The 12,646-nt window shown below is 38.7% G+C and overlaps 1 protein-coding gene across 5 annotated transcripts in view; it reads left to right on the plus strand.

Moving 5' to 3' along the window:
• Positions 1-12,646, plus strand: part of RNF38 (ring finger protein 38) — a 124,141-nt gene that overhangs the window by 81,801 nt on the left and 29,694 nt on the right. For all 5 annotated transcript variants that reach the window (XM_068423537.1, XM_068423540.1, XM_068423542.1 and 2 more), the window contains one exon: positions 7,487-7,680. In XM_068423537.1, coding sequence (XP_068279638.1) covers positions 7,487-7,680 — 194 coding nt within the window. The remainder of the gene's footprint in view (positions 1-7,486; positions 7,681-12,646) is intronic.

Below are 12,646 nucleotides of genomic sequence, written 5' to 3' on the forward strand. Positions count from 1 at the left end.
ATTGGTACAGATTCGATAGATGCTGGGGTCTGAGTAGATGCAGTGGCTGTTGTGGGAGTGCTGAGAGTCTGAGTAGCTGCAGTGGCCATCTTGGGGGGTGCAGCAGCTGTGGTGCAGGCTGTCGAGGTTTCAGTGGATTTAGTGGCTGTGGCGGCAGCACACGCTGTAGGATCTGAGGTGGCTGCATAACACCTACAACTGTCCCTGCACCGATATTTAATCTTATCCCACATCAGAAACACATTCAGGACAACCAAAAATAAAAACATGCCACCTAGACAGCACCATCCTAATTTCGCAAAATCTAGTGGAATCAACTTGGCAGAAAAGGAGAAGGTACTATTTCCCAAAGTAAAACTGGAAGTGTAATCATTAACAGAATCAGCTAAAGGACGCCTGGAGTGTGCAGATGAAGTCGCTGCTACTGATTCGCGATTAAAGCTGCCCATCATTGTGTCATAGAGATAAAAGAGATCGGAATAGGAACTGCCCAGTTTATCACAGCATAAATCAGTATCAAACCCCATACCAAAACAATACATTTCGACCAGCACCCACTGCTAAACTGCATGTAAACATTCATAAGAAGCAAGCAATAACACAGTGCCCACGGCAGGTAAGGCATCATTGCAATACTCAACTGTGAAAGAAACTCCATAAAAAGGTGAGATAACACAGCATTCAAAAATGACATCACCATCTTCACTATCTGTTTTAACTTTCCAACCCCTCGTAAATCTCAAAGGAAGAAATCTGATATTCTCTCAGCTGATCTCTCCGGGTCTCCTCCCACCAGAGCCAGGATTCAACTTATCAGAGCAACCTGTTGGAGCTTCTCTCGAGCCCCACGTTGGGCGCCAATTAAATCTGTCATGGTTTAAAGCTGGGCCAGCTATTAACCAGGTGGCAGATGCTCTCTGTTAACCCTCTCCCCCTGCTAAGGGAAAGGGAAAGGGAAAAGGGAGAGAGACTTATGGGTTGGAAACACATATATGGACCAGACATGGGAAGGAAGTACTATTTTTGGAGTGGACAAGGGAAACAAAATGCTCTTTGAAAGTGCATTTGAAGGGACTGGTAATTTTGGTATTAATCAGGCTGATGGCTTAGCTCTGGAAATGACATACTAGGCAGTGTTTCTGTGGAAGTTTTTTAACCAAAATTTGCTTGTAAATGTTTGGTAGACTGCTAGCAGGGATTGGGGAAAACAGACCTAAGACTAATATATCTCTCTAAAGGAATCTACTTTGTCTTTGGTGTCTGGCAGCATATAGAGAAAGATGATGATGTAATTAATGCTTCAACTTCTGCAGCCTATGTTGTCCTTCATTTGCTATCAGATTAAACCTGATTTAATTTCACCCATTAAAGGTGGATGAAATGCGATTGTAGGTAGATAAAAAGAGTCTTCTAGTAAGTACTCCAGTCACACACAGAAGCCAACAGATAAGATGCTGTTTCCTTGTTCATAAGAAATAGTTACATTTTATCATCAATGTAAAAAATATAAAGTAGAGAATGTTTTGATACAGTTTTCTGCTTCTCTTGTGGGGTTTGATTCTGAATGCAGAGAAACTTTGTAGATTTCTAAAGCAAAGCTCTGCTTGCTTGGAAAATTACTGTTCTTGTTTAATACTGCCAAGGTAGAATACCAGTGTGCTAGCATTGAATTTTTTCAAAGATCTGTTTTCGTGAGGTGGTGCATGTCTGTCTTGGATTGCTTTTATACATCTGTTCCTTTGCATCTTCCAAATAAATGGTTTTGCTATGAAGCTTGCTTCCTGAAAAAACTTCCACCTTTATTATTCACAACTTTTTAATCTAGAAACATCTGTGGGCATCATCATACACTTACTCTTCTCAGGGTTAATATAGGTAATTTATAAAACCAGTCCATTACATCATTCTACATGTACCTATGTAGCCTGTGACATGCTTCAAGGCCTCAGGTACTGAAAGCTGAACGTTTGATGTAATCAGTTACTGTAGTGGTTGTGGCTATCAAAATATGTGAGTAGGTAATAACTGTTACAGTTTATTGCATTGATTACAGCATGTTACTGAGTTAACAGTCCACAAAAACGTTGTGTGAACTGTTTGAGTGATATTTTAGGTAAGATTTTGAGAAGAAGAGAGTATTACATGTTTACTGAAATGCAGATGTGGGATATTTGTTGCATTTACTTTATCTGTTGGTTTTATCATTGCTTTTTAGAAAGGTGAAAAAAAATTAGTGTGTTTTGGTGTTTGGTAGCTTAAAAGGTGCTTGGAAATTCTAGGCAAATATAGAAAATCCCTTCAGTCTGTGAGCTGAGTTTTATGCGAAGGACTTTAACAAGAGAATTAATGTACAATAATTCTGTGGAAATACACTGCTGTTGTTCTTGGAGCAGAAATAAAACGTGTTTGGAAACAGGACTCCAGTGTTCTTTGCAGCTTGATTTGTGCTCCCACTTCTCCAATATGCAGACTACAGTAAAGACCAGAGCTTTGTCTCTAATATCCATCCTGGATTAATTGCATGTACATTTGTGTCATTGGTCAATAAGCATGTGTTTATTACCGTGTGTAATGGTTGAGGTTTGTGTACCTTTTCCTCAGTGGAAATAACACTTCTCTCTTCGCCCTTTACCAGATATTAACCTTTTGTCATAAAAGGTGTCAGAACAGAATTTTTTAAGACATTGACTGATTTCCATTGGAGCTAGTTGATGGGTTCATAAAGTTTTGCGAGGGACAGACTGGTTAAGAGATGACATCTGTCATATTTCTTCATTGTTGAGAGTAATGGCAGATTAGGTGAATGGTTAAGACATTGGAATAAAACACATTACCCAGGACATCTTGTTGTGCAGACACCTGACAACAAAGAATCTCAACTACGCTGCACAGTGCACTTCCAAGAGCAACAGGTTAGTTAAATACAGCTCTGAACTGAACTGACTTGTAAACTGTACCTTCTAATGCCACACCTAAGTTAAACTTCTGCCTCTGCTGCTTTCTGGGGTTGAGATGGAAGAAGACAGTAATGCTTATGAGACCATCCAGGTCTCAGTGACTCCATCCAGTCACATACGTGACTTCTTCTTATTGGTTCTAGGGTCATAGGGTACAGGTCGTCTGGAGCTTGCTAGACCTGAGCTATATAATGTACTTTAAATGAGCTTAGTCCTGACCTGTGAATAAGCCACTGCATTGGGTCACAACTGGTCTGTTCAGCCCTAGAATTTAGTGTTACTGTAGGTATGACCAGAGTGTTAGAAATGTTGGAATGTAAAACATATCACTGTTGTTGGAGATTATAGATCCTTCGCAGGTAGGGTGTGCAAAATGCTCAGTTTACTAGCCCATTAGATGCCTATAGTTAAATTTGAAAATGCTTTTAAACTTTCATGCTTACCAGTTCATATAATGGGAAAAGTCAGTGCCTTTTCAGTATGCATTCATGAAGAGGAAACATGCAGCTGCAGATTTCCAGTCAGCCTGAGAGGGTTATATAGGGTATACCTGTCAGATTGTACTTATTGTAAAAACCTTCTAAGGAAAAGACTGTACTTGAAAATACTCTTCAAGTATAGATTTATTTTGAAATAAAGGTCTTCCTGGGCTGCTGGATAGATGTAGTTTATTCCCTAAATTTGAGATTGAGGATATGGAGTAGTTTCTTTTTGTACTTCCCAGGACCATTAAGTGAGAATATGGAGAGGGTTGGAGAGGAGAGTGATTTTTCAGATATTGGCAGCAGTTGTTTTTGTAATAATTGACTTCTGTGATGGTAGACCATCTGTGTGTGTGTGTGCACAATATTTATAATTTAACTGGAAGAGGAACACCTCAAAGGGTGTTGTCTTGGTGAAAATATCTGGTTGTTCCTAAATGAAAAGGAACAGCATTTAGATAAAATGTATGAAAAATTATTACAAGAAACATACACACATAACAAACAATTTTATATTTTTTTTAGTAGTATGTTTCTTTTAAAGGATGTTTTACAAATGGGCACACTCTATAATCACCTTTGTTGCCATTACACTGTGAGAGTTCATAGGGGACACAGATGAGTGGCACAGAACTGTACTGGGGATGTCTGTGAAATGCTGACCTTTAGGTGTGAGATTGTAGGTTTTGTGTCCTGACTTAAGTTCCTTCTTTTGCTAGTAGCAGTCTGATGCTTTTGTCCTGATATTGTTGCCTTTAAAAATGAAGTAATCTATATTTGTGTTCATCCTACTCTGTTTGTTGAATAAATATTTAAAATAAGGTAGTGCTTTTACCTTGTTAGTTAAAAGCTAGATACAATGTTTTTGATAGCTGCCCGTATTCTCTTCTTGTTGGCTGTTGGGCAGGAGAAAAATACATAGTATGATGACTGTAAAAAGCAGCAGTAGTCCCACAGAATGTTTTGAATATTAGCAAGGTGCAACTAGAGTGGTTTGGGGATTTGGGGAGCTACCGCCATTGCTGAGATTACCATGTTCCACAAATAAACTGTTGAACTTAATGACCAATAATAATGTAGATTGCAAAATTGTACTGGCAATATCTAGTTATTCAACATGCTTGTTGAAAATGACATTAAAACGAATCTTAAATTATACAGGATATGTGTCTGTCATTAGCTCCCTGTACTTTCCCACATGCTAGTATTACCGTGCTACAATCTTCACATGAGAACTGGTTTCTTAATAAAAACTAAGATAAAACACCAAGTTACTTCTTTTTCAGTACAGAAAAAGAGATAGTTACATTTTAACTCTATACTTATATGTAGTCCCAGAAATTATTTTATCTTTATTTTCCTTCTAATAGGAAACAATTTTAAGTGAAAATAACAGTTGATTAGTGCAGAGGGCAATTAGCACTTACTAAGGAGTTTGAAATAGCTGTGTGAGTTAGTAATTTGGAGTTATGATGAAGGCTAATTACTTAGCAGTTTGCATCTCCACTATCTTTGAAGTGGTGCACTGCAGGTAGGAAAGGAAAAATAATCAAAGAACTGTTTTTCCAAAGTAGACTGCTTTCTACAGGGCAGGGTATATTAGTGTTAATGCTTGGGAAAGGTGCAGATTTAAATTAGGGTGGTAGCAGTGGGAGATCCCCAGCCAAAGGCATGTGTAGAATGTAGCAGGACAGCCGTGGCTATTTTGTTATTGAGGTGTTTTGTTTTCTACCAGCTTCACGAAACCCAGTGTTTCCTTCCTCCATTTGATTTTTTCCTTTCGCATTCCCAAGACCCCAGCATACTTTATTTACCTGCATTTTTGTTACCCGTGTTTCTCTTTGAATGGAGTTCAGTCATCATGATGTAAAAAATTCTCCCATCCTGAAAGCTCCAAGTTGTGCCACAAATCATCCTTCTCTCTGACTCATTCTATCACAACAGTAAAACAGATTAAATTAGCAATTCTGAATGGCAGAACAAATGTACCATAGTTTCTTTACACTTTGTCCTTTGGTCAAGGTTCTCTGAAATCTTAACAAAATACCTATTTTCATGGAAGCTTTCCTCTCAAAGTACTTCTCAGGTATCTCTTCCAGTTTTTTGGTGTTGAGCTCCTGAGGGCAGGCAGCCTTCTGGAAGAGTCACCCTTTGCCTAAACATCTACTTTCATGAACCTTCAGGTTCATACCTGTCTTTTGACCTATTTTTCTCTATGAAATTCAAGTGCAGTTGATTAAGGAATTTGAAAGAGATTGAGCAACCAGCAGATACATGCATCATCAGCTTGTTTCCCTAAGGAAACCATGCTAATAGTTCTACATCTAACAGATGCAGAATTAAAAATGGACACCCTCATTTACTTTATATTTATGCTTTGGTTGGTTTTTTGGTTTTGACCTTTCTCTGTTCCTTAATCATTACTAGTGACTGTTTGAGGTAAGGTACAGTAGGGTAAAACTGCAATTAGTGTTAAAGTATTTGAAAGCATGGGGCTGAAAAGGAGTGAAATTTACTAAAAATGGCCACAAGTCAAAAGAGAGGAAAAATACCTTTTCTTCTCTTAAACACCTGGACAAAACTTTTATGTGTTGAAGAAGAGCATGCTTGCACTGGAAAGAACACTGGAGGACAGGCTATATGTCAATGGTAACTTAGGAAGAAGCAACTGATAGTGTTCAGAAAATGACAGACCCCTGTAAAGCTAAGAACCAGAAGAGGTCCATAGTTTAGTCTACAAGTAAATCTGAAATAAGACCTCTAACAATCTATGCATTACCAAGCTCTGAGAGGGGCAATTCAGGAATCAAAGCCATTGGAGACAAGTTCAGTTTTCTCTGCATCAACCATCTGCAATTAAATGCAAATTTGGGGTCATTTTGATTAATTGAAATAATGCTGCGCTGGACTGAACTGGAAGTGGTGGGGTGAGTGGACAAACTGGAGAGCAGCAAAACACTACAATTTAGCTTGCACCAGGAGTCTTCTGTCAGAGAAGTCTTATGTGATGTTTGAAATCAAGGATGGATCCAGTGTGGTAGCTCATGTGTTGCTTTTTTTGTATGTTCAATCAGTGAGCTCCGGAGTAGAACTTGTATCTTTCTATATTTTCAGTTGTTATGCTTGTTAACAGCATGATGTGTTATAATTTTGACAGAATAGTGGGGTGAAGGAAAGGGGCATTTATTGCATTTGCTGTTGGATTCAGAGACATCTGTGGGAACTTTTGAGAAGAATGACAGCTCTATTAAATGATTCGATGGCATGGACACACAGTGAAGAGGAGAGGTAGTTATTGTGTTCTGAACCAACTGAGAGAACATTACTTGGAGGTGAATGGCCTTCGTATCACTAGCACTGAAAACTCTAGGCACTCTGTCGTCACTGCAGAATTTCAGTTAAGTACACAGACTTAACCAGAGATTGGTGGTTAGTTTTTTTTCAGGTTATGTGTAAGTTCTTTTCAATGACCATTATTATACCAATAAGCAGAAGGATGAAGCACCTCTGCGCTGAGCTAGCAGAATTAGAATAGGCTGCAGTTCAGAGCAAATGTCTGATTAGCAATGTAAGTACAGATAGGAAAGGGATGCAATGCAGAGTACAAGCTCTGTATGACATCTGCTTACTGACAAGTACGGATTCCATTGTTGTGAAGACTGTGCTTATACATCTTTTCATGCTTCTGTAGCCTATAAATGCTAGGGCAGGAGGGATGTAAAATAGATTATGCCTTATTTTCTTCGTGTTACTCTCTTTTCTGATACAGTTTTGGTTTTGCATGGATGTTAGAATTTTTTTCTTTTAATGCTGATAAATATAACTTAGTACTAATTCTTCTAGGGGTTAGGGAGCCAACACAAATCTGTGTAACAAACTTAATAAATAGGCAATTACTTGTAGGTGTTAATTTCGTGGTGTTTTAGTGCAGTCTTCAGTAAGTCCCTCCTAATACTAGCTGCAAGGCAATACTGACGTATGGGTTGTAATTCACTCACCTGGAAGTGGGTTTTGGTTTTGTTTTGTTTTGTTTTTGCACTGGCATAGAGCGAAGACAGTCCTAGTCCCAAGCGACAACGCCTTTCCCATTCAGTCTTTGACTATACAGCAGCATCACCAGCCCCGTCACCGCCAATGCGACCATGGGAGATGTCATCAAATAGGCAGCCTCCTTTGGCTCGACCCAGCCAACGCCACTTCTCAGGGGAACGATGCAACACACCTGCACGAAACAGGAGGAGGTAAGCAAGCTGTGTAGATTGGGAAACAATTTCTTACTCTTCCTGATTTCAGCTCAAGGGAGGTGTATTTCAGGCAGCGCTGACTAATCACACATGGTAAACGTGTTAACATTTCCTTTGAGCTGTAAGTTATTAGTTGTTGTAGTTGTAACTGAAAAGTTGCTGAAAGTAATTCAGGTTGGTGCATCATCCTGTAAGTTGTGTGAATAGACAACTGGGGGAAAGGAGTGCTCATTAACATTTTTAATTATGAGCCTGATTCTCTTTCACTCTGCACTGGAGCAATAAGCATTTAGAAAAATGTGAGGAAAAATCTTTCTCATAAGGGTACTTTTAAAGATATTAAGAGTTATTGACGTAGTACCATAATTTTCACTGCAGTCACATTTATTTTCATATATAAAAACAATCCAAAAGATGAGGGATGCTGGCTTGAGAGAGTGAGTAGGTTAGCGTAGTGTCAAATGGTTGCTGAGGTGGGTGATTCACATGTGATGGGAGTTAGATTTTCATGTTGGTTTTAGCTTGTGGCTCATTAATCCTTCAAAGCAGAGATTTTGGAAGAAGTTCCAATGGTCATGGAAGCGAAGAGATTTGGATGGCCAGGCTGAGCTGGTGCCTGGATGGATTATAGTTTAGGAAAGCATAAAACCAGAGATGACTTTACTATTCTAGTTAAACTAATTATCCAAAACACAAGCTTTCATTGCCTCACATTCTGCTTCAAAAATGCTGAGTTATCTAATGCATGTTAAAACACACTGTCCATTTGTTTGCTTCTGAGAAATATTGTGGCTTGGTTTGTACTAAAGTTGAAGTGTCTGTGCTTTTTCATGAATATAAAATATTAGACTTAAGAAATGTATAACTGGTTTTCCTCCAATTCCACAAATCAAGTTTGTCAGCCATGATCAGGCAGGTGTAGTTTTGAGGCAAGAGACTTTCAAACATGCTAGTTTTGTATCTTTGCTTCAAGTCCATGAATCTGAAAGCTTTCAGTCAGTGGCATTCAAAATACACAGCTCTCAAAACAGGTTGTTAAACTTAAGAAAGAGTTTGAATTGTGAACTTGCAGTGGTTACTGTGAAGACAGAAGAGTAGGCCTTTTGTACAATTTGGTACAGGGATGCTCTACAGGGGCATTTAGTCCACTAAGGGGTTTTTACCTTGAAATGGTTTGAACTGAGATGCCTAGAATATGCTGCATTTGGCCATTCTAGTTTGGTGTCCAGCCAGCCTACACAGATTTCTTTGCAATGTTCAGTAATGTCTCCTGCAGAGTAAGTAGAGTGCTTAACAAGCTAAATGCCAGGTAGCTGAATCTAGACAGTTTGGATATACTGTGGGATGAAGGAGAAGAATGGGATGTGTAGCAGATGAATGTGCATGGGACAAGTGTCTGACATTCAAATGCAGTCAGGTGTTACCAAGGTAATGGCCTGTGGGTTGAAAGTAAACCATGCTGCAAATGGAGTGGCACTTCAGTGCAGAGCCATCTTCAGCCTGACAGGAGTTGTTAACATTGGTTGTCGCATTGTGAACACAAAGCATTACTCTTTCTAGGGCCAGTTCACCTGCTCTTGGGTGATAACACCTGCTTTTGCTCTAATCAGAGACATTTGAATGTGTCAGTACTTGGTTTCCCTGCACTTGGGAGTCAGGGCGTTTTTTAGCTTGGGTGCACTGTTGCATTTGAGCTGTCTCTAAGTCAATTCCAGAATAGTACTGCACCCAATCTCCTCTCCTAGAACAGGATCATTAGGGAGAACAACACATACATGTTTCTTACTCTGGAGGAGTCTTTTTGAGTCTTAGAATGCTCTGGAGCTGTATCAGGACTAATAACCACTCTAATGGATCAGAGCTTGATTCCTTAAGATCATTGTGAGTGCATCTGTTATTAATGCTTTAGATGAGGTTATGCATGTACTTTTGAAGCCAATTTCCTGTTTTCCCTGCTTTGTTTTCTCTCTTTCCGTCACAGAGTGGTCTCAAAGTTAATGAGGTTTTCAGATGAAAGGTGCACTCCGGTTGCAAATAGTCGTTCAGTTCAAGGGAACAGACTAGGGCAAGTTCAAACAAAACCTCTGAAGCCTGTGTAGTGTGGACATCACTCTGACCCAATATTATCAGCATTAACTCTTTTGTCCTACCAGTTCACTGCTCTTGGTCAGCGCAGGTCATGCTGATTTTTTTATTATCTGGATTTCTTCCATTATCTGGGTTACTATTTAGACCTTATCTCTTTGTATCAGGGATTTTGTACTGTGCCTAGCACTTTTTAGATTCATTGTAAGCAAATAAATAATGCATTTAGAAAGCCTTCTGCTATGGATTTGCAGAAAGTTGTTACTTTTGTCCAGGTACTTACAGTGCAGATAAATTGTGAATGTAAAAGCGTAATGAAACAGGCAGCCATTCCAATTTGTCTTTACCAGTCATTGTGAAATGGCGAGACCTGTACTATTACTGTGCCTCACCTTTAATCTGTGCTTCCTTTCCTCATTGTCTTGAATGTAATTCTGAACCAACAGGATTTAAGAATGTGTTGTGACAAAGAATCACCCTTGTTAGAAAATAGTAAGATCTGGAAATACTAACTCTGCAGTTACGGATATATTTTGATGACTGTTCCTACCTGAGGGTAGGAATTCCTGCGTTTTTTTCACCATTTCCATCCTGTCTCTTTGTTTTAATTGTGCATTTACCATGTTTATACTGTGCGTGTAGAACCAGAGGAGGTTTTTTTGTAGATATTTTTAAAGACTTCAAGCACAAGTTCATTAGTGAGGTTAAGTAATAGTTCAGATCCATGTCTTGACAATTCTTCTGAAGTAATTTCCAATAATTCAGGAAGCATGTAGAACTGTGCATCTGGATGCTCTTAATTTTGCTGAATGTAAAATATAGTTTCTTTAAACCTCTGCATAGAAAAAAATCAATTTTTCCTTTTTCCAGAGAATGATACTCCATTCATTTAAAAAAAAACACTCCAGAAGTTTTACCAGCTTTTTCTGGCTGTGCTTTTTCATAATTCTGGGTTCATAAAAAAGTATAACCAGACCTTTTAACAAAGACGGGTAAGACTGGTTTTATGAGAAGCTACCTTGTCTAAGTGCTGGTGGCAGTTAGAGAATTTCTGTACAACTTCTTCCAAATCATTGGAGCTGTCTTTTGTAACTTTGCTCTATTCCTGCAGCTCTTCCAAACAAAAATCCTTGCATAGTCATTTTACTATTTGGAGCATTTCTGTTGCGTAGCAGGAAATAGCAACTTTAAAGCAACCTTAGTACTCCAAAAACCAGAACATCTTCTGCATTAGTAGCTCTGTGGTTAGAAATCATATACACCAGTTTTATCTAACGAGAATGTAACAGGTGTATCATACTAGTAATACAGAGATGGAGAGTGCAACAGAAACTCAGAGAAAGGAGGCTGGAATTAAGACAAATACAGTATTAAGACTGTAAATTTAGGTTCTCAGTGCTTAGAATAAAACACAGCTTCTGTGTTCTGACATGGTAATTTGTAAAGATAAAAGAAGGCTGTGCTTTTTGTTTTGTTTCGTTTTAAGAATGTTGTGTTACAATCGGACATTATGCCTTCTGTCTGACCTGTCATGAGTTAGCATTTAAGTTCTAAGAAAGGCAATAATGGCATAACAACCCTGTGAAGTAGGGCAGAAAAGTAGTGGCTTGGGAAATTGTATCATATATTCACAGTAGCATCTGAATAGCTGGTAGTATGCTCGCCTTTCCCCAGAGTATGTCTGTTCCATGCTGCACAAAAGTTCAACTCAACTTGAGGAATGTCTGGGATTTGCCAACAGTTTTCAGGTTTGTTTGATTTTTATCAAATAAACCTGGCAATAGCAATGGGAATAGTGAGAGTGAGGAATCTTAAGTTCTCTTCCATGTATTGTTGGAGAGGACATATTCTAATGGTCACAGACCCGTCTTGTCTCTTCTCTGCAGATTGGTTCTTCAGCCTGTTCCATAAGTGGAAAACCATTTTGTCCTATGTAGCTTTAATTTGCTATTGCCTCTGGGACCTGTAATTTATGTGTTGTGGAGACTGGAAGACATATTGAAAGTACGGGGGGATGGTTTTCTGCTTTCAGTTCTTTCCCCATCCAAATAAATGAGAAGTGACTTGATCAAAACTTTTAATAGTGAGTTTGTTACTTGTGTGTGCATCATTTTCTGAGTGTTGAACCTGAGCCGCTGATCTCTGATTTACAGAAGTCTTGGCTCCAGATAGTAGCAGGTCTGCTCAGAACGTACCCACAATTATGTAAGAACACATCATCAAATCCTCTGCCTGTAGATCAGTGGCTCAAAAGAAGTGGATGCTCTGCTCTAAATCAGTCTACACAACAGTTCCCACTCTGAAAAAAAAAAAAAAAAAAGATTACCACAGTCACAATTTCCTGGGATTTTCTGGAGAGAATTCTGTGAGGCACTCAGTTACGTAGTGAACATGTGAGAGCTGAAGAATTCATTTATATCTTCAGAGGAGTCTACTGCTTTGTCTGCTGTCGCTAAATGAGCAGCCGTTCCGTGGCCTGGTTGGAGCAAGGACCCTGGGGAGATCTGTGATCATGTAATTAAGGATTTTTGCCTAGAATAAATGCACAGAAATCTATTGAAGTTTGCTATCTTGACTTTTGAACACTTGTCTTGGCAATCCAAGTGCCATTTTTTTAACAGGGTAATATTTACCTAAGACTTCTCCTGGTTTTCTTTATAGGATTAAGCTATGCTCGATTCAGTACACTTATGGTGAAAAAAGTGTCATTTCTTAAGGCTTTTAGCAGTTTTGTCAGTAAGAAGTTTCATTCCAATCTAATAAACCTGTTCTAGTAAAATTCTCCAGTGTAAAAAATTTCTTGATACTTGATTCTCTTGTAGTTCTAGTTATTAAGAAGGGTTTGTGTAATTTATGTAATCTCTAAATTTTTTCATGC

Source organism: Nyctibius grandis, chromosome Z, assembly GCF_013368605.1.
Source record: "Nyctibius grandis isolate bNycGra1 chromosome Z, bNycGra1.pri, whole genome shotgun sequence".
In the NCBI taxonomy this organism is placed as follows: Eukaryota; Metazoa; Chordata; class Aves; order Nyctibiiformes; family Nyctibiidae; genus Nyctibius; species Nyctibius grandis.